At 42.7% G+C, this 22,690-nt stretch overlaps 1 protein-coding gene across 1 annotated transcript; it reads right to left on the reverse strand.

Annotated features, from left to right (window-relative positions):
• Positions 1–838: 838 nt before the first annotated feature.
• On the reverse strand, positions 839–18,451 carry MYL1 (myosin light chain 1). The gene is made up of 7 exons (XM_050339724.1): positions 18,158–18,451; positions 8,068–8,095; positions 4,791–4,934; positions 2,995–3,168; positions 2,393–2,470; positions 1,869–1,921; positions 839–1,161 (listed from the first exon to the last, which is right to left on the reverse strand). The coding sequence occupies exons 1-6, from the start codon at positions 18,275–18,277 to the stop codon at positions 1,893–1,895; spliced, it is 573 nt and encodes a 190-aa protein (XP_050195681.1). The 5' UTR covers positions 18,278–18,451; the 3' UTR covers positions 839–1,161; positions 1,869–1,892.
• Between the last annotated feature and the right edge of the window lie 4,239 nt (positions 18,452–22,690).

The raw sequence follows: 22,690 nt of genomic DNA on the forward strand, positions 1-22,690 counted from the left end.
ATTTGGCCCTGTCTACCAGCATGGTGAGGGTTTAAATGGGAGATTTTTTTGGGAAGCCTCTGAAAAGAGTCAGCTGCTGTTGGAGCAGCTGAAGTTTATTCTGGTGCCAGCCACCCCTGCTGCACCTGTTGGCTCTTGAATTATGGTCATTTTGTGCATAGCAACTCAATAAGGCAAAGTAGAATTTTAATAGAACAAGCTGCTTAAGGAAGAGAGAGGAGCTACATCTAAGGGCAGGGATGTAACAATACTTCCCTGAGTTATGGCTCTTCCCAGTGTCACTGCAGAAGGGGTAGTTGTCCTATTCTTATCGCAGCCCTGGCCCTGTTCCCAGTTGTGGAGCCTTTCAGGGTGGCTGATACTTCTGATGGCTCTTTAAAGTTGTCCATAAAGCTGTAAATACAGGCAGCAGGTAGGATCCTCTCCCTGTAGTGCTGTGGACCTGCTGTTGCAGCAGGACAGAGGAGATTTTGCTGGGAAGAGGGGCTCTGCAAAGTCCCCTACAGCAGGGCCACCCTGCCTGGTTTTGGGTATTGCCTGGTGTGCCAGCAGGAGACACCTCAGGAGCTGTTCTGACACCAGCTGCCAGATCTTCCAAAAATGTTTTAAGTGTGGGTGGATGTAGGTGGTAGTTCCCCAATTACTCCTCCTTCCAGTCCGCAAAGAAAACACTTTTCATTCAGATTCAGTAGAGTGACCTCCTGGAGATGTCTGTATTTATATTTTTTAATAAAACTTTATTTTGTGAAATTCAGATATACAGAGAAAATAAGTGCTGGGCGCTGCTTTGAGTTTGAACAGCTTTGGAGGGAAAAGAAAACACTTTATAGCCCCAAAGTGACCACAGGGATTTATTGATGCTTTATTTTTCCAAGAAATTACATTGTTTCATTGCAAATAACATGGAAAGAGATTGTTGGGATGGATGGATCCTGGATGGCAGCAGGTTATTCCATCTGGCTTGCTTTGGTGAAAGCTCAGATTTTTCTATGTGAAAGTGTAGTGACCCAGAGGTGATACCCATGGATGTGCTGGTAAAAATGGGTGGGGTTGGAGTCACATCATCCAGTTCTATGCAATTTCCATGTTGATGGTGACAGACTGAGCAAAACATTTGGGCAGATCTGGAGTGCCATCTGGTCTTTCTGAATTAGACTTGTTCTGGGAAGGAATGGGAGAATTGGCTCTGAAGTCAATGCTGGCTGAAGAAACATTTGCAAAATGACAAACTGAGCCCTTGATTCCTATTTGGAGGTGTTTGTTTCATATAGGAGTTGGGAATTTGTTTTTTTTTTTTTTTTTTTTTTTTAACAAAATAGCAGCATATAAATGTTGTAGGGTTTTGGTTTTTTTTTTTAACTTTTGAAGCCCTCATTTGACTATTGATCATGACTGTAAAAATACCCTTTTTCACATGACTATTTTGTTTACAGAGCTGTTCTCAGTATTTCACACAAGTTTTCAGGATATGCCTTAACAGAAATCTACAAATTATTGGATGTTGCTTTGAGTTCCTTTAAAAAAAAATAACTCTCAGTTGTGCTTGTAGGATAAATGTCTCGGGCTGTCAGTTTGCATAGTTTAAACTCTTAATTTTGTATGGCAACAGATATCTAGGGTAATATTTATGCCTGAGGTTTCTTTTCACAGTTTATGTTTGAAAAATCCACTAAACACAATTTTCAATGACTTACAGGGCTGTGAAGAAGAGCCAGGAATCTGCACTCCTGTTTTCTTTGCTCTTGGACAACAATGTCATTTTATTCTATTTGTGTCACTGAGGAAACTGTCACACTGGTGTTGACCGTGGGTGTACAGAAGCCTTTAAGCATAGCAAACAGACAAGTGTAGAGATGAGAAGAACATACCAGTTGGTGTCTGGAGAATTCCACTTAGACAGACAGGATGTGCTTTACAAATGCTGTGGGAAAATGCAGATATGCTAGTTAGAAGGAGCAGCAAATGTTACCTTGGGAAATACCTTTATAAATAACCGCTGTTTATGAGTTGATGGTATTAAGAACACGGATTCCTGGTCAGATTTAACCCAAATGTGTGATAGAAGGCTCAAAGTGTTTAATGTTGTACAAATCAAGCTCTTTCTTGCTTACATGTGCTAAGACATTAGCTATAGGATTGGTTCTACAGAGAGTCAGTCTGGAGATCTGGTGTTGGCCAAAACAGCCTCCTCTGCTGTGGCTGAGTCAGGGCTCCTGCGTGCTGGGACTGCAGCATTAGTGTGTTGCCATGGGCATTTCCACACATAAGCCTTTTTGACCCAGCTTGGCTGAAGCTTTGTCTGATTTGCCTGAGAAGCTGAAAGCCAACTGCAATGAAACTGTGTGAGAGAGGAGAAATGTAAGATGGGAGGATGTTGAACTCTTGCACCTACCCTCATAGTTGATGCAGCCGTTTGAATCTTCCTGACCTTTCATGAGTTCATCTACTTCCTCTTCTGTCATCTTCTCACCTGAGAGTGGAGAGAGCTTGGTTAATTCCTCCCCACTCAACTGAGGCTGAACCCCGTAGCTTTTCCAAAGGCTTTCCTTGTTTTATGAGTTAGTAACAAAAAGACCTATATATGACATGAGCTTTATTAATTTTAACTTTTTTTAGAAGTTATCCATGTGCATATAGGCAGGGATTCTAGTTATTACTACAGAGTAAAGAAATTATGCAGCAAATCTTCTACCTTTGTCCATGTGTGTTAGGTCCTTGAGATGTACAGACTCCTCTCTATTCATCAAATATCAGACACTCTTAATGTCTCATCTGAATGTAGAAGTTGTAAACCGAGCCTTTTCCTCTGGTCTTCAGCACAAAACCCAAAGCTTTATTTGCTTTCTTACTGCGTTACTAGTTAGGAAACTCAGAGTCTTGTCTGGCTTGGTAGCCTCCTACCTCTCCAGACTGGTTGGACTGTCTTTCCTCCCTCTCTCATGCCTTCAAACAGCGGCAGTTTTGGAAGCGCTCACAGAGATGATAAGCCCTTACCCAGAGTAGCCAGCACGTGACGGAGCTCAGCCCCCATGACTGTGCCATTGCCTTCCTTGTCAAAGACACGCAGACCTTCAACAAAGTCTTCAAATGTGCCCTGTTCCTTGTTGTTAGCAGCTGCTTGCAACATGGGCAGGAACTCTTCAAAAGTAATCTTCTTGGCATTCATCTCTGGAAAGAAAGCACCAGTTGCTACATGCCAGACACAGGCATGTATGTTCTTCAGGGATATTTGCCCTGAAATGTGGGAGAGCCTCCCACCTCGTGTACACACCTTTTTCTAGCCTTTACTCTAATTTTTGCCTCAGAATTTGACAGTTGTGGAATCTGGATTGGGAGTTAGCTTTCACATAGATCTGATTGTTCACATCCCTGCTCCAGCCCTCTTCTTACATAACTTGATATGCTTGTGTGCATGTTGTATTTTTCTTTTACAGAAATGAAATTTGCTGTATGAGGTGATCTTCGAAAGGATTTGGGGAGTGAAAGGACTACAGAACACAGTCTAACAGAAATCTTGAGCCCCAGCAGTGGGAAAAGGTAACCAGCGTGGGATATGGTGACTTAGACAAGCCCCTGGGGTTGCTGACATGTTACTGACCTTTTCAGGGTCTCTTTGATGTGGTGGCAGACCCAATTAGCAAAAGAATAAATTAATTAAAAATAGGAAAGTACAGTTTGGGGGGGATGTCCAAATTTGCTATTGACATGTTCACAGGTTTAAGGACTCCCAAGCTTAGTGCATCAAACCCCTTTGCTCTCATGAGCCAGAAGCTGTAGACCTTGGTAAGGACTTCCTCAAGTACTGTTGGTTTTGGTTAGTTGTTTGTACCAAGGCTGCCAAATAAAAGGATCTTTTTTCCTTTTTTTTTTTTTCCCCCTTCTGCATCTTTGCAAAACACAGCTTTAATCTAGGCAGCAATGAAACATAATGGATGGAAACATGACAGAGATTTCTCAATATACAGTTGTTATAGAAACTCTTTTACTACCCAGCTATATCAAAATCACTGTAAGTTATTGGTGGAGTCACTTGAAGTCCTGGTATGGTCTCACTGCTGTGTTAGTCCTCGGTGCTCCCTGCTAGTGCCAATGCTTTCTGAATTGTTCCTCACAGCTGTCTTTACCAGGCCTGGGGGTTTGAATATATAATGTAGTCCATCTTAATATGGTTCTCTGCATGACTGAAATCAGGGATCACCTGCTTCTAGGTCCTTGTTAGGAGGTGACTACAATATTCTTTGTTTCTTTTCATCTCTAAAAGAGGAGAAAAGGAAATAGAAAATGGCTGCTATAATAAATAGGCAACATATGCCTCAGCGTGTCCTGGTTTGTAGGAACTTTGGGAAGACTGCTCCAGCCAGAAGAAATACACAGGTGGGTTTCCAGTCCCAGGGCACGTCAAGGCTTATTCAGAAGAACCTGCACTGGAAGGACCTGAAGAGCTGAGTATCAGTTGTTGGAAATGGACTTACAGCTCCCCAGCAAGGGCTGGGACACAAATGGACTGTGAGCAACAATGAATGTGTGCTAAATCTATGTAAAGCAGACACCAAAATGGCCCCTACAGAGACTTCTCCATGTCCTAAAGAGAGAAGGTTTTAATTCTGTATTCCCCATCAGCACCATCCTCTTCCAAAGGAACTGGAGAAATTCCATATATTGTCGTGGCAGAGTCCCCCTCACTCCCCATCAGAGCAAGAGCTCCTCTCCCTCCTGCTGTGACCATTGATGTTGCCAATTGCAGTTCCCCAGCCTCAAGAAGGGCCCATGAGAGACCGTAGGGCACTTACCCTCTTTGCTGGGGTTTCCCAGGATTTTGTTGATCTCGGCATTTGTAGGGTTCTGCCCCAGCGCCCGGATGATATCGCCAACCTGGCTCAGGGTGATCTTGGCATCTCCAGTCCTGTCAAAGAGGAGGAAGGCCTCCTTGAAATCTGCAAGGGAAGAGTCATGGTTAAATTAAGCCAGGCAGCTCCCTGCTGACAAAGATGTGAGCCTCTTGTCTCCTGGCAATGTTCCACTGACTCCAGGGGAGCTAGCCAGGGGAATCTTTGGCCCACAATCCCAAGAAAAACTCCTCCCCTGTGACATTTAGGTTTCACTATTTTTAAACTTTTATATCTATCTTTCTTAGCTTTCCTGGCTCTAATAGCCATCAATAATTTGGTGATTGACCCTGTAGTTATTTCAAGGACAGGGAAACGTAAGGTCTCCGTGAACATTCTCATTCAAGAACAGGTTTCTTTATGTGATGAAGCAGCAGAAGGTAAAAATGTTGTTATCCACTCCACCTTATCTCTCCGAAGGACTGGGACTCTCCTGTGAAAGTGCCTAGCAAGGCAAAACCTCTGCTTGCTTCAGTGGGTCCTACCTGCAATCCCAGCCTCTCAATTGCATAGTGCTAATGGCAAACTTTTAAAGGTGGATTTCAAATGCTTGTGCTGTTGTTTTTCCTTAAAAGTTGAGATTCCTACCCGTGTTTGTTCCCTCTCATCTCCGCTTTTTGTGGTCTGTCCCTGCTTCTTAAAGATGGATGAATATCAAGCTTTTTCCAGTGGTAGAACTTGTGTGGTGTCTTATTCTGTGCACTTCCAGTGTGTACACTTTGCTTCTGTTAGTGCTGCCAAGTGATCAGTGTTCAATTTCCCCTTGCTGTTGGACAAGGCCTTGGGATACAGGCACTTCTCCTACAAAAATCGGCACAGTCGGTTGCCTCCATTACATCGCAGGCCTTCATCTTCTGTTGCAAAGTTCCATGTCAATCATCTTGCCATATTTTTCAGGTTTTTTTAAGAATACTTTTTGCAGTAACTGAAAAACTTGCTTTAAAAAAAGAGGAGGGGATGAAGGTCAACTGTTTACCTAAAAAGCCATCTTGGAACCTCATGTGCCAAGAGCATCTTGGACTGTGCTGTTGATCTCTTCTGCATTGCAGTGTCTGACGATGCCTTGGGTTAGCTCCCAGCAAACCAAGTAAAATGTCTTTCCCTTGGCTGTGATGCACATCCAGCAGCTAGACAGGCTTTGCGTTTCACAGCTTGTGGAATGTTCTTTGTGTCTTGGGGCAGATCTGGGAGTAATAAACCACATTTCAGATTATGCCTTGATTTGTCTTGTGCCGGGGATGCGATGTGGAGGTATCTGGTTTTGCTTTAGTCTTCCATGTACTACCATAGTGGAGGAGTTGCTGGCACCCCGTAACAGTGCTGATACACAGTGTCAGCCTGGTAGGCTGTAATCTAATACATCTGAAACTAATCCTTTTACTATCTGATGGGAGAGACTGTCCTCTCTCGCTGCTAACCCTCTCTCCTTACAGCTTTTATAGCAGGGTATGAAATCAAGCCCTTTGGACCCGTGTAGAGCTTCCCCTTACAATATACCAACCTGATATCAGCTCCTGCTTCCAGCAGCTAAGATCAATAGAACTGTAGTGATTTATACCACATGATTTGATCTTTCATCTGCTGCATCAATGGCATTTAGTCAGAGGGAAGTATAAAACAATGCCAGTGTGCTATTAGCAAAGCCATCAGGAGACTTCCTCCATTTTTTAAGTTCTGTGAAGTTTTATGTTCATTGTGTTCCGAACACAGCTCCCCAGCTTGGAGAAAAGGCCTGATTTAATTTTGTCTCTCAGGCATGCATTTCACTGCAATATATCTTTGCTGTGGCGTTTTTTTTTTTTTTCTTTTTTCTTTTTTTTTTTTTTTTTTAATAGCCAGTCCTAGGTTGTATTTGTGCTGGAATAAGCAGGTTTAACCATCCTTCTCTGAGGATGGTACTACCCAGTTGCTGGTGTGGATGGAAATAGTTACTGGGGGTGGGCCACCTCTGTTCCTGGGAAATTCTCCCTCTCTCAAGTAGGTTCTAATTGCTCTGCTGCTTGGTTCAGTCATTGCAGCATTATAGCAGCTGGATGATCTGAAAGATGTGGGGAAACTGAAAGAAATATTTCGCTTTGTTATACTTGCCAACAGCTTTGAATTGATGGCATTTTTCCATAAATCCTCCCAATCCTTTTGTAAAAGTTTCAGAATTAAAAAGTGTAGAAGAAGAGGCTGAATGATTGTTGCTGTTGTTGTTGCGGCCAGACGTGTTTGGACTACAGGAAGATAAATGTTTCCAGTCTCTCTTGCTGCACTGTACCTTTCCTTATTCCTAGATTAGGCTCATGTTCAGGAAGTTCAGGGCTTTCTCAAGACCTGTTTCTAGCTATTACACTCCCTCTGAATTTCTTGAAAGTCCTTGTATCTTCCTTTCTAAGTACTTTGTTCAATCTACTATATGTGCTACTGAATTTTTGGCATTTTTTTAACATTATTTAATGTATCTCAAAGGCAGCTCTTAGCATATTTAAAACACTCTAGCTTAGATCTCCAGAGCTTCAATGGGGGTTTTTAATTGGCTCTTTCTAGAAGATTGAAAGAATGAATTTGGAATTTGTTGTTTGTGAATTGGATAATACAGCAAGATGCTCAAGAAGTGCAGCATGTCCAGGCTATTGTGTTTATAAGCAAGTTTATACAAGTCACTTATTTGCTGGCTATTTCCATGCTTCATGAATGGATTTACAGTAAACCAGCCTTTGTTACCCCCCTTCCACAAAACCTTCTGGCCAAAGTGACATGTAGACCTCTTGCATCTTCTGATCATGTAAGATTGCAAAGTCACTGCAGCTAAGTCCACTCCCCTCCCGTTGTCCTTCATCTGCCTATTTCCCCTGTGACTTTCAAATACAAGACTGGTTTTCAGCATCCTTATGAAGAGCCAGAACAGGAGCACAACAGAAGAGTGTTCAGTAGGCAGAGCCAGTGTATTTTCTCTTCATACCATGGAATAAACTTCTCGGCTTGGCAGCATGTAAGCACCCAGATAGATTACATGTAAATCTATGGTCACATTCTTGTTCAGCCTAAGTCAGCACTGCTGCTCTGAAGTCAGGAGTGTGATGATTTGTGCCAGCTGAAGCCCTAGCTCATCATTTCATAAAGGTTAATTTCTGAGCCTCTAGCTCCGCTCTGAACCCACGTACAGTTAAAACACATCAGCTCTCTTGTAACTTACCATCCTGTTGCTCCTTGGAGAACTCGATCTGTTGGAAGGAAATCAATCACAAAAAATAGCTTAGGAAGGGGGGGCTGGGGAGAACCTGTTTGTTTTCTAAAGCATCCAGCTCAGTCCATGAGTCGTCTTCCAAAACAGCAAAAGTGTGGTCTGTCAGATGTGCAGAAGTAATGCATTTAGCAAAAGAGCTGTTAAGGCTAGTGAATATTTAGCATTTGGTAGCCATTATGTTCCCCCTCTTGCCCTGTTAAAGTTTAACTTTGATTTCACTTACCATTAATTTCATCAGCAGAGAAGGACTGCAGTTGGGAAGAAAAAGAGAGAGAAAAAAGAGAACTAGTACTGCTGAAAATGCACTGAGAGAAAGCAAATAGCACAAAGTACCTGAGCACTCTCTGGCTTCTGTCTTGCCTAATGTAGTTGGGCCACAACAACCTAAATTAGCAACTTTCCTTTTACAAATGCATCAGCAGGTCTGTTGTCAAAGATTCCATTAAAATCTGCATCCCAGGGAAAGCCAGAATTGTGACTATAAGCAACAAATTCTAAAGTCTCCTAACTAAAGTAATTAATGTACCATCAGGTAATCTACTTTTTTAGCATAGACCTGCTTTAGTTACACAATTTGAAGTAATATTGCTTAACAAGCACCTTTTTTACATTAACATAGAAATTAAACCAATCCCTTAAAGCCTGTGTTTCAGAGTAGGTTTTGACAATACATTGTTTCATAAACTACTAAGCTATGATATTTTCTTCTATAAAACATTACAATTTTCGTTTGCCACTTTAGCAGGTTGCATCTGATTCAATCAAAAGCTTAGCAAATTGTAACTGTTCTGTCGGAAGCTGCGGGAGCTGCACGTCTACCATCACACGGCAGAAACTTGAGGCTAACTGGAAAACCTTGCATAGTGCTTTAGGTTTCAGGAGGAAAACCAAGCAAACCTGAACTGTCTTCTGGACTGTCTTCCCCTGCCCCTCCCCAGAACTAACCTGAGCCAGAAGCCCAATTTATTTCTATAAAACACACTGGCTCACTGCTAACCATTAGCTTTCCAGTGCACCCACCATGGTTGAGTTGGAAAAGCAGAGCAGCAGACAGGCAGGAGGGATTAGCTGAGAGGTCTTGAGAGTGGTCCTGCTTTCCTGGCCTTTCTTCCCCTTATTTATCTGGTGGTGCTGATGGCATTGCCGGGATTAGGTGTCAGAAGGAAGAGGTCCCTCCCCTTGGCGAGTTCTTTAGCTTTCTTAGGGCAAAGTGACAGGAGGCTCTATGTCTTGATCGACATCTTATGATGGCTATTTTTAGGAGGCTGGAGAGGGGCAGGGAGTGACAAGCAGTAATTCTGATTCATGTCAGCACTTTCTGGGTCTGTACCATCAAGAGGAGGTATTCCTTGTCCAGACCTACCAAGACTTCCTTATAGGGAAGGATTCTGTTTCTCCAGTAAGCTATAGAGTCAGTCAGCAGTGACAGAAGCAAAGGCCCCCCAAAGGTTTTGTGAACTGGAAGGATGACTGTTCATGGTGGGTAAGGGGTACTTGCTTTTTTGGGTTTGTAGCTTACAGTGGGCCCACAAGTGGGAATTTTTGAAGTAGGCTTCAGGAGGTAGAGGCTCAGCTTCTCCAGTAGCAAAGACCTAGTCCCACCATGTAGCATCCCCCAAGCCCAGGACCAATCTCCAAATGGATGGGATGTTGTACTGGGATTGGAGAACTTTGCTCTAAGCTTCTGTCTTTCTCTGTTGCCTCAGCTGGGTCGAGATTGTCATGGAGCCAGGATGGAAATGGTTGTGTGGCAACAACAGATCCCTGTTATGAACTCAAATCTCCTCTTTAATTTCTGTTGATTGCCTCTGTTGAGAAGTCACTGCTGCTGGTTTTCTACTGACAAAATGTGATTAGTGAGGTAAACTTTCTCCTGCAGCTCTCTTAGTTACCCTGAAGAGAAGTATAACCTTTGCGAACGTCTCTTTTCAGTCTATTGAGGACACTGAAAGAAAGAATAAAATCCAAACAGACTTAACTTTGCTGGTTTTTTTATAACTGAACAATCAAAATAGGTCAAAGTATTTGGTTGGATTTGAGACACTAATCTCCTATTTTAAGAAACAGAAAATTCCTTGCAGTTATATCTTTTAAGCTTGCCATTTTGGCTCAAAAATACTCTCTTCAAGCAGATTACTTGCATTTTTGAGAAATGTCTGGAAAAATATCCTGAGTATTAAAAATGCTCCACTGCCAATCCTTCGCTTTTGTTTAATTTTGGTAGTTTTTTGTTTGTTTGTGTTTTTTGTTTGTTTTTTAGGTTGGCTAGTTGGTTGGTTGGGTTTTTTTGCTACTTGTACTCTATTAGCCTGTGGGAACAGGACTGTGTTCATGACCAAGTGTAGCCAGGATCAGGTGTGGCTGCGCTGAAAGAGGGTTGATGTTTTTGCCTGAATTAGCTAACATAGGTTTAGCACAGTGCAGAGCACCTGATTAACACTGCCTGGGACTGGAGCTTGGGCAGTGAGAAAGCTAATACAGATCTTGGCCATCAGTCCCCCAATGCATTAATAGAGGAGCTTTCAAAAGACTTTGGCAGAGCTGAAATGTTGCCTGGGTCAATGCCATGTGTTGGCTTTTGTGGAATTTTCCTTCTGCCCTCAGTCTCTTGCTTGCCAATGCTGGCAACTGAGAAGTGTTCCCCTGAAAACAGATTTTTTTTTTTTTTAAAGGAAAACTTAGATTAATTTTCTTGAACAGATAAATTTTGGCTACAACGTAGCTCATCCCAAAAGATGCCAAGCAGAAAATAATTGGAGCATGTTTGCCTTGGGCATAGAAAACTGGTACCTGGATTAGTCATCTGGTTTGAATGGGCTATCAAATATCTATAAATTGAGAGATGTCTACATATAAGCTGATTATCTTTGGACCATGTGAGACTTTGGCTTAGAATTTTGATGAGGAAATACTAGTGCATCACACCAGCTCTTCATTTTAGTACTGATCCTTGAATCAAATCTCACTAGACAGTTTTAGTGGGGAAGAATATTCTCGTATGGGCATGTTGCATTCACTGTGAATTAAGAATCACCCTGCTCTAAACCAGTAGGTCTATTGGGGGGTTAAAGTCTACTTGCTTTGAGTAAGGGCACCCACCAATGTCCTGGATGGAAACTATTTCAAGTACTCCTTAAAAGAAATTAAAGAGAAGACTTCTGATTCTGTGAGGAGCTTTCAGGAACTTCAAAAGGTAGAAGTATTTTGCAAAGTTACTATCCAAAAGGTTTACCTGTGCCAAGGAAAAAAGTGGTGTGTTTTGAGTTTGATTTTTTTTCCTAAGATTGAGGCTCTTCCCACATGTGACCACCTTCTAGGAATTCTGGTGATAGACAGAGGTATTTTGACCAGATCCCAGTTATAGGACGGGGTGAATAGGGTTTTGTGCAAGGCTTTATCACCAAGTAAACAGAGACCCAATCCACACAAATTTTTATTTCCAAAGTATTAACAAGGCTTCTACTTTCCCACAAATCACTGGCTCATGGGCCTTAGGGCACCAACTTTTGCAGTACGGTGGTTTGCTTGCCTCTTAAGGCTGGTGGGCACTGGGATTGAATTGCACTGAGTATGGGATTGAGCTGTGCTGAGTGACAGCTGCCTTGTCCTCACTGGAAATGTGGAAAGGTCTGGACGGGAAGAAAAGCCCTTAGAAAACATGCTGCTGGAAGTTAAAGCATTCATCTGCTCAATCTGCTTGTTACCTTTTGGATGAATTACAGAGAAGTGAATAATTTTAGGAGTTTATTAGAGAGTCACCAGATAATTCAAGGTACTATCTCTGTAGAACAGAGTAAGAACAGATCAGATGTCTTGGAAAACTGGAGAGGAGAAAATTGAAGAGTCCATTAGGATACTCATTGTATATTTAGCTCTCTATGCAGGACTACAGGGGATTGTTTTTATTTTTGGATGAAGATGAGCTAGGATTGTGCCTATAGCAGTTTATGATATCTGCTCACCCTTAATGCCTGCTCCTTGATTAATACAGTTGAATATCTTTTTTAGTAGGCATCACTGAGTGCAGGGTTACACAGCTTCCAAACCCCTCTTAAAAGCAGGCTGTCCTTCACCCATCCCTCACCCCAGTTCCATAGTGTGTACGATCAATGCCACAGATTTTAGAGAGGCTGCTTCTCATTTAAGTAAGAATCAACAGCCTGATGGAGCCTCATGGCTTATGAGGCAGAGAAACATTAGAAAGCAGAACAGCTCTCGAAAAAGTGAGGTCCACTTTGAGAACAGAGCTGCCTGGAAATACAACTGGAGAAAGAACAAACATAACTACTGCTAATATAGGAGAGAAAGTTGCATGTGTGAGATACCATGAGGTTTTGAATAATAGTTCAAAAATACCTCTGATTGGAGTTAAATGGACTATCAGATTAATTTGAAATTTTTTTCCAAGCATTTTATACGACTTTCCAGTTTGTTTATTTTTTAAAGCTTGTAACCTCACAGTTGCTTTACAACTGTGCAAAAACTTCTGGATGAGCCTTGCCATTTAATTAATGTGCCCTTCTGAAATGTCTGGGTGTGATATGTGCTCTACCTGCACTGTTAATCACACCCTTTTGAACAGATTTCATTAGCTTTGTGGGGCGAAGTGCGTTCAGTTGTGCTCATTTGCAAATGTGTCACTTTTCTGATTGCTTCTAAATCAAGAAGATTTAGAGTCTGTGAGGCTCTGGAGCCCTGCTTTTGGAAGGATTTCTTGTTTTCACATGCCTCCCAGTGGCAGTGTTAAGAGTAATAATGTAATTTAAACTATTGCTGCTTGACATTTAAGTGCTACGTGGTAAACCAGCCAGTTCAAAGTACTCTTTGGCAGTGGGTATAAGATGTAATAAAACCTCAGTGAAGAGAGGGCAAATTTCCTGGTTGGTTATTTCATATCTCCTTACAGACAACTTCTTTCTTTACTTGTCATTGGCTAAATTAGTCACCTTCTTGCCTTATGTAAGATTAACTCAAATATCTTTCAGTTACTATCTGTTACAAATCTCTCTGTGCTCTAATGGGGCTTAAAACAGTATTTTAGAATTATCGTGGTGGTGTTTTGCTGGGAGAAAGGTTCTGCCACACAACTGTTAACAGTTGGAAGTTACCCTGTGAGCTGTTAAAACGTTACACGCTAATTTCCACTTTAAATGCCACTTTTTCTACCAATGCTTGCCGTTTCCCAGACTCTCCAAAGGCTACAGGTATCTACAGCTGCCAAAGCTGTGAATAGCTAAGAATGGATCTTGTTTAAAAAAATATATATAAAAAAAAATTATTTTCCAAATTATTCTGCAGGTTAACAGACATAAGGAAAAGTGTCTACTAATCTATAGGGACAGCCCCTACTTTTGAGGGACTCCTTCCTCAGCAGCACTTTAGGAAGAAAAGGAGGAAAAGTTCTTCTGAAAATGCTGTAAAGACAACTAAGTGGTGGTTTCTGTTTTTTGTTCCCAACGGTGTCCCAGAGGGATGTCTTGGTGTATGGCCAGAGTCTGTTGTCCAGGTTGCCTGTCTTTGGGCACCTTTATGCCATGCCCTGCCCATCCAGTGATTGTCAGCAACGTGGGTCTGGCATCAGAGGCGAGGTTGATGGAGCAAGGGATTGAGTTTGGGCTGCTCTGGGCTGGATCCTGAATGGTGCTGTGTCTCAGGGATCAAAGCAGAAGCAGGAAGCTTGCCTGGATGGCATCAGGCAGGCACATTTACATCTCTTAAGGCTAAAGTCACACTGGCCCTTATCCCTGTCCTACCTAAGTGCACTTGGGACTGATGACTTTGTCCAGCAAGTATAACCATCCTAGGGAATCTTTCTGGAGCTATAGCTGGAGTCAGATCAGGCATAATCTGTAGGCCTCAGCCAAAAGTTTCAAGTAAAACTGTTCACATTCCTGCTCTCCCTCCACAGCTTTCCATGGAGTTGGTCTGCAGCACAACAGCTCTCAGAGCACTTTAGCTGACATTTGCAGTCCTGCTTGCCCTCCAGCCCAGGAGCTTTCTGTCAGTGCATTTTAGTGAGTCTCTTTCTCTGGTTAAGTCCAACAGAGAGTCTGTTCAGAGATGACCTACTGGAGTAGTGAATATAATAAGAAATAAGGACGCTTGGAGAAATAGTTATTACTGCCTTAAGAGCTCTGTATTTAAAAACAATCAATCACAGGCTTGCTTCCATGCAAATAGGCTTCATCATGCATCACATAGTTACACAAGACCTTAGCAAGTCTTTACTAGTTGATAGCTTTTAATTATTTTTTTTCTAAACATATAGATGGCTTATCTGCAGTTTGGCACGGCATAATTGGTGTCCTGGAGTTTCAGTCTTGAAAATACCAGCATGGGAAGCCTTGTGTACCAAATGAACCTCACTTACACCATGGATCCCTGCAAGAACCCAATCTCTGTCTCTACTTGAGGGGCCTTGTGTGACAGCAGATCAGGATGCTACATGTTCAGGTCACAATCTGAACAAGCAGGTGCCTATAAAGCACTGCACCCAGCATTCCCCACACATGGATCCCAAAACATCACAGTTGATGCTGTGAGCCTGGTCTCACTCCAAGGGCTGGTGTGTGCTGGGAAAGGCGCATAGATTTTCAGTAAAAAACAACATGTTTTTCTTGTTAGTGATAGGGACCAAGTTATACTGATTCGGGCAATAGGAAATTTATCCATTTCCTGCTGCCTCAGTTGCAAAACCAAGCATAAGACATCTACATCATTTATGTCTTATCAGGTTGTTGCAGACATAGACCCGTAGTAGTGCTGTTCATCAACTCAACATTTCTTCTCACTCAGGCTTGTGTGGGAAGAAGGAAGTTGACAGAACATATAAGCTATCTTTTAGGGAGTGTGCTGGGCCATCCTTGTAACTGGGGAATTCTTGGGGATTTTTTAAGAAAATAACCCATATGGTCACCTTGCTGTTAATCATGGCTGGTTGCAGTGGTAGCTCTCAGCTGTGTCCATCACCCTACTCTTTTCTCAGTTATTATTCTGTGCCTAATGCAAATCCAGGCCATGTTAGAAATAAAGAAAACTGGAAATATGAATTTGAACTCGAACAGCTTGTGCAAAGCAGATTGAGTTTTCATGATTTTTCCTGAGTAAGGGGGAAAGAGGTTTTCACGTTTCTATTTAAAGTCTTCCTCCCTGCCTGGACTCTCCTCCTGTGGTGGTTGCACTGCACCCTCAGGTGAGCTATGAAAGGGCTCAGTTTAGAGATTTGAGTCTTTAGCAGTGAGGTATTTGTGTTATTCAGTTCTGTAGTCAATAGATGGTGCTCAAAAACAGAAAATCTCATGCCAGCTGCTATTAGCACTACCAAATCACCAAATGTTTGCTCTAATTGGGTTAATTTCAAGAGTGGGATAAAGAACAGAAGAGAGTGAATGTTCTATCACAACTTCTGATGGTGACAGACAATTTTTGGGGTGCCTACATTTGTAAGAACTCAGTCTGAGTCCTCTTAAGAAAGGAAAAAAAATCTGGAGTTTCAAAATGTGCTCTCCAAAAGGGTCAGAAAACCAGATAGGCCAAGGAGAGCATCTGAGCTGAGAGGTATCACCAAAAGAATCACTAATCCTGTTTGTAAACCACGTTCTTGTTTGTTTTGGAGACTATTATGATTTCTGATGCTAACTTAAAATGGAGTGCACTGCCAAATGTGGTTATTTGGCTGCTGTAAGCCCTTGTTAGGCAGTTCTACCCTTACTCACTCCACCTATGACACTTAGAAGGGGCTTGGATATCTCTTTGTAAAAGCTAACAAAGCCTGCTGTGTGGCTCCACAGATCATCATGGCACTGCACCCTGGCATTTCCAGTCACCTCTCATGAATAGCTGCTAATTCCCTGAGGAGTGGAGGGGAGCCCACTTGATGCCCTGGTTCAAAGTGCTGGCGGTTTTGTCTCTGTGTCTGGTAAGTCAGTGCAAAGAGCTCCAGGTCATAGAATCATAGAATTACAGAATGGTTTGTACTGGAAGGGACCTTGAAGATCATCCAGTTCCAACCCTCTGCCATGGACAGGGACACTTTCCACTAGACCAGGTTGCTCAGAGCCCCATCCAACCTGGCCTTGAAATGTTCACTGAGTCCCAGTCAAAAGCTTAGCTTTAAGTACTCTCTGGCTCCAAAGTTTTGCTGGAAATGGTGCTGTACCTTTTCTTGTGCTGAGGCTTGGGTGGCTGAATGGAAGGATTCAGGATTAATTAAGGGCCTGGGCTAAGACTCAGAAAACTAAGATTCCTGACTTTGCCACATCACCCAAGCAGATCACTTTCCACATGACTTTGTTCCCCTTCACTGCATGAGCTCTCCAAGGGTGAAAAGGGATCACCCAGGGTGGCTGGTTGGGACCCTAGAAGAAAATACTTTGTCCGATGCTATCTTTCAAGAGAAAGAATTCAGGGAGAGTATCTTCTTTTATCAGTCTAAATATGACAAAACCTGTAGAGTTCTCTCTGTTCTGCCAGTATATATTTCCTGCTATTACAGAGAGCTGTCTGGGTAAAGGAGGGAACTGCAGATGCCTCAGAGTGCAGTGTGCCATTTTTTAGCCAGTAATATATTATTCAGTCTATTTATGTAAAGATAGATTAGCTAGGTTGAAAATCCTATTTTGGAGTTGAAAATCCTATTTTCTGCTAATAAACTGGACATATAAAGTTATCCAATCATATTAAATTATTTAGCAGGAAACCTAACTTGTGTTCCCCTTCATCTCTGGAGATGAATGCATTGTGAGGCCTGATCTAATTTTTAGTCAGTATTCTGAAAAACAGCTTTTGCTCTTGTTATGCTATGCCAATGGCTTTAGCTTCAATTTTATGAGAAGCTACATACTCTTTCAGAAAAATACTGACTACTGATTGGATGAATTTAAGTAAACTTGAAGGAATTTCATTAAATGGGTTATGATATTGGGAGTATATGAATTAAGGTATCTGAAAGATAATTCATCACGAGATGAAAATGAGTAGGTCCTCTTAGGAGTCCTTGTACTCCTTCTTTTATCCATAATAGGCATGATCTCTTATGTAGAACTTAGCAAATTGGTCGTGGGACCAATCAGCTGGTCAGGTAGGTGGAGAATGACTATTTATAGTCCTACCCAGAGAAACTAGTCTGTCTCTTCTTCTCTTTAACTGCTTAACCTCTCTCTCTTCTTTCCTAAGTAAAGAATTTCCCAGAATGAAGGGATTTTCTTTGAAGGGTCAAGGCAATAGTCAGTGATGTTGGTAGACATGCAAAGTCTAAAGACATTATGAGAACAAATGGCAGTGCAGTCAGAGGAAAACCTCCAAAAGACTCTTCTTCTTTGTTGCTTTCAGTTTGCAGCAAATTGTGAGCAAATGTAAAGGCGAGAGGAAATCACTGGAAATGCTCCCCTCCATGTCTTTCTGGCTCATGGCCCCTGTCTGTTTGTTGTGCAGTGCAAATGAAAAGAAAATAGATGAAACTGCCAGATCCCTCTGTTTTCATCTGTTTTGTTTGTATACAAGTCACACTGCTCTCAAAGCACATCACCAAAGTGTCATCAGGCAGCTCAAAAAATTTGAAAGGAATTTGAGGGTAAACTGTAAAATAATGCTTAGTTTTAGTACAGTGCTATGGGAAAACATTGCATTTCAGGTTTCAGTAACCCCTTTCCTGTCCTTGTGCACCTACTTTAGGGGGTTTGGGGAGGCTTTTTTCATGGTGTCTTTCAAAAGAAAAATGTAGCTTCACCAAACAGGTCAGACTGCTGATCTGGTAAAATGTTCTGAGGTCCACACTCCAACATACTTTTAACATCACCAAGGCTTCACTCCTGTGTTAAATCATGCACCATGCCTTGCACCCCTACAGCTGCTAAAACAGGTAAAAGCTCAGGCAGGTCAGCAAATCCATCGGCTGAGGTTACTCATTCATTTCACCACAGTCCCCAAACTGGAACCGAACACACGCAACACTTCACTGCATCCCTCAGCCAGGACTCTGCTAACTCTCCCCTTTGGGAGTGCCTTGTGTTCACAGTCAGCACATGCTTATCCTTGTTACCTTGATGCTCTTGAGGTCGATGGCAGGTTCTTTGGGTTTGGCTGGTTCAGGTGCCGGTGCCGGCGCTGGCGCTGGTGCTGCGGCTGCCGCTGGTTTCTTTACATCCTTCTTAGGTGCCATTTTGTTGTGTTTAAACTGGAAAGTAAAGGTACTCAAAAAAAAAACTTGGAAGAAAAAAAAAGCCAAACCAAAAAAACCCCAAACAAATGAAAAAAAACCCTTAAAAGGGATCCTGGGAAAGGAGCAGTGGTCAGAATGAGCAACAGTCTGTGCTCTAGAAGTGGACCCGATGTGCTAAACTCTCTAAGGGCATATATATATTTCTCTTAGTGCCTCACAGAGTCCTGACACATGCAGCTGGATTGGACAGCTTGATAATCGAGGGGGATGTCATTCCAGCTCGAGCTATAAATGGAATATAAGAGTTCAGGGCTTCATAAGATCAAGGAACTTCAGTGACTTTTTTCTCCCTCTTTAAAAACCCAGACCATCTCCCTGGTCATTTTTATGCGTGCAAAGGAGAGGGAAATACAACAAGCCCAGTTTCAAATCTACTGTTGACATTCACATATGGATTGAATGGTTCTTTTTCTCATCAGAACTTCAGTTCTGCTTAAGCAATAAATCTTCTTTCTTTTCCTCCCTCCCCTTTCCTCCCATGCCACGTATAGCACTCCAGGAGGATTTGGTTTCAAGTAGGTATTTTGACTTTCATGGCTGGGAAGATCATTATTTTCCAACCTAATTTGCATCTCTCCCTACAGCCCCTCATTCCTCCTCTGCTTCCTTCTTTTTCAAGGAAGTGTTGATCACACCAAGGCTCTGGGTGTTTAAAAATAAAGCAGACAGATATGGAAAACATTGCAGTACCTTCAGCCAAGGCTCTCTCCCTGACACGACCCTGAGTGTCTTTCAGGAGTTATTACTCCTTTCCATCATGGTAAGACTGTGTTTAAATTTGAAAATTGTTTCCTTTAATCTTTTTCTTATATTTTTTTTTTCTTCTCCTAGGGATAAGTTGTGCCCTATTAGAATGGAGATCAGCTGGATTTTGTCTTCCCACATGAAAGGTTTCCTTTTGTAATGCATTTATTAATGGAAACTGGCCATCGGGCCAAGGAGGCATTTGTAGCCTGTTTTCACCTTGTTTGCCTGCCCATCCTGTGTCCCTTGTCCATCTTTCCTCAGTCTCCTCCCTGCTCCCCATGCTCCCCAGGAGACACAACTTTCAGGATAAGATGGATTTTCTGTTTTCAATAGACTTTTTCCTGCACAGAAAAAAACCAGCTTCTAACTCTGTCAAACCTGATGGTTCCCCTGGGTGTGCAAGATTGAGATTTTCTGCAGGAAAAATCCAGGAGTTCTGCCTGTTCCTTCCTTCTCCAGCAGTCCCTCTCCCATTTACTCCCCAGACCCCTCAAGTTCTGTGCTAGTAAGTGCGAGGCTTTTGATGAGGCCCTCATTTCTGTCTCATGAACTATACTGTGGAGTATTTTATAACTAGAAGTTAAAAGCCTGAAGGCCTAGGCAGACACCTATGCATCCAAAGTCAGACAGGATATCCAAGGACTTCCATGTTAGTTTAGTGTGTTTTAAGGAAAGCAAACTTATGAAAAAAATGCACACCAAAAAAAGGGATGGAGAATGGCTAAAGGTGCATTTTCATGTAAGAAAACCTATGCTCAGAGCTCTTCTTTGTTATAGCCCATGACCTTGAACAAGAGACTTCTTGGAAGTTGAGTCATCCCTTTTGAAGCAATAGATCTACACTGATGGATATAATTTGAAGCCTTGGCTCAGTTTCTGCTTTAGGGAACACAGAGAGATTTAATTTCCTGTTTCTCTGCCTGTAGGCCAAAGCCTATGATGTATGAGCTCTGCTGGGTGCCTCCATGGTGCTTTATGGAGGGATCCCTGCTCTGCTAGTCTGGTTTTGGGAAGGTGGTAGCATGGACTCTCCTGCACTGCTGCAGGTCAGCAGGAGCCTGTAGGGTGTCGTTCCCTGAGGGGCCTGGTGGCAGTATGTCCAATGATGCTGATGTTTTACATTGCACAAACCAAACTCCAGTGAAATCCAGTGAGTGGGTCCTGGAGGTGTAACTTGGGTAGAAATAGTCTAAAACAATTTTTATACATCACTGCACCTGTGAGAACACCAATAGCAAGAAAGAACCAATGGTGGTCTAGTAATTCCTATGGTCACCTGAGATTTCCACTGAAATAAGCCTGAAAGCTGCCATCAAATGTATTTTTAAGATGAGGACAGGATTTCTGAAATGAAGAATGAACTTTGTGCTGTCTCTGCATAATGTAGATGTGTCTGGATGTGCTTCATTCTGCCAGTAAAGAAGATTTTGTGAGTTGCTGACCCAAAATAATTGTATATTGATCAGATGAGAAGATGAAAGAGGTGCAGAGGAGGATGGCAGGTCCTTATTTCAATTGCTGGATTAAGGATTTGGACCCAGTCAGTTTTCTGGTCCTGGGACAGAACATCATAGATTTATCTGCCTGGTAAGTTTGGATGTGCCCCAACCCATCTCTGGGAGCATATCACATCTGTCCATAGGGATTAAAGTTGTTCTAGGTGATGTAGAGATGTGTCCCTGTGGCATGAAGCTGTGTCAGAAGGTTTAGGCTGGAACTATTAGGAAAAGCTTCTTCACCCAGAGGGCGGTTGGACACTGGAACAGGCTCCCCAGGGAAGTGGCCACAACACCGAGCCTAACAAAGTTCAAGAAGTGCTCGGACAACGCTTTCATGCACATGGTGGGATTCCTGGGGCTGTCCTATGCAAGGCCATGGGTTGGACTCAGTGACTGATTCTTGTGGGTCCCTTCTTACTCAGGGTATTCTATGATTTTATGACCTTTCATGGGAGTTGCTGTGTGCAGGTCTCTGGTGGTGCTGTATCATCTCGTTCTGAGCTGCAGCAGGAAAGCTCCTCTTCCACTTTTAGCAGCCACTTCATGCAAGCGGGAATGCTAGAGCAAACCCCAGGCTCTCCCTCATGCTTTCTGCGACTTGCCAAGATCCACTTCTTGGGAGAGCAACAGCAGCAGCTGGGGATGAGAATTCACTAGCATCTGCCTTGTTGGGTGCACAGCTCCTGGGCAGTGCATAGATGCTCTTCTCCTGCAGGAGAATCCATCTTTAGGGTAGGCATAATGAACAATGATGCAGCTTCAGATTTCCCAAGGCCCCAGAAAATTCAGTAGTGAGAAAACTGTTGGTTGGAAGCCAAGCCATGTTAGCTCTGCTCCTCACTGGCACAGGGGGCAGCTTGCTTGGGCCTTGCCTGGTTTTTACCAGTATAATTGATGAGGATGTGGTTCTGGCCAATGCAAAACTTCTATGCATTTGGGCTGGATTTAGTTGAATTAACATAAGACAAGTGTGTTTTCCATCCAGAGTACTGGCACTTATTCATTCTGATGCTTATAAAGTGGAATATGTTCCCTTTTTCAGGCTAAAGTCACAGAGAGGTGATATCAATTGCAGCACTAGAGTGGAAGTGGATGTTCCTGTGCTGGGCTGCACTCCCTGTGTGTTCACTCTGAAGTTCTCTGCCTTTCTGGTCCAGTTCTTAAAGGAGGGATCTGTCTTGGGTTTCCTGTATCCCAGGGAGCCAGGCCTGTCTCCAGGAGATAGGAGGTGATGGTTTAAATCCATGCAGTGAGGTAGAAGACAGGGTGTCCCATATTTCAGGGGACCGTGAAAGCCCTGGAGCTGTTGGATTAAAGGGTGAGCGCTGCTGCTTCTGCTCTGTTTCACAATGATCTCCCTTTGAGACTTTTGCCTTTTACCTTTGTCTAAAATGCCTGAAAATGCAATTAACTTTCCATTTGTTTTTTGAAATTATCGGTGAGTTCATGGCAGGATGCCAGATCAAGCACCAGGGGAAATGTTGATTACTCAAAAGGCTCTGGTGGGAATCTGCTTTCAGGCAAGGTGTGAGAATAGAGACTGTTTACAAACACCTAAGTATAGTCAGCATATTCCTATCTCTTCTTGGAGCATTTAGCAGAAATGTGACCCATGCACGCTTATCTGCTATCATTTCAGCTGTCCAGTGTGTTTTCTCTTTCCAGTGATCAGCTCCCATCTGACACCTGCTGCTGCTGAATATTTGCTATGTTCCGCTTCTGAAGATTGGGCGGCTGCAACGTCAGCAGGAAAAACTGCAAATGTACAATGTACCATTTGGCAAGCAGTGATCTCTGAGAAAGATTGCAGTGGTTTGAAACAGCCACCTACGTGATTCAGTCCATGAGTGGGAAGTGCTCCTGTTATCCAGAGTTACAGGAAGTACAGGGACACTCACAGAGAAGTGTTTTGAATGCAAACAAGGGAGGTTCAGTGAAATTTAAAACTGATACATGGAAATGAGGGGTTTTTTCCAACACCAGTTTAATTGTGCACCTTGTTGCTGGAGGACTATTTGAGGCCAAAAACCTAATAAGATCCAGGAAAGAACTGGGAATTTAGGCAGTTATTAGGAATTTATGAGTTCCTATAATTCATAACAGATTT

The sequence above is a fragment of the Myiozetetes cayanensis genome, unplaced genomic scaffold (assembly GCF_022539395.1).
Source record: "Myiozetetes cayanensis isolate MyiCay16 unplaced genomic scaffold, myiCay2020 scf9, whole genome shotgun sequence".
Classification (NCBI taxonomy): domain Eukaryota; kingdom Metazoa; phylum Chordata; class Aves; order Passeriformes; family Tyrannidae; genus Myiozetetes; species Myiozetetes cayanensis.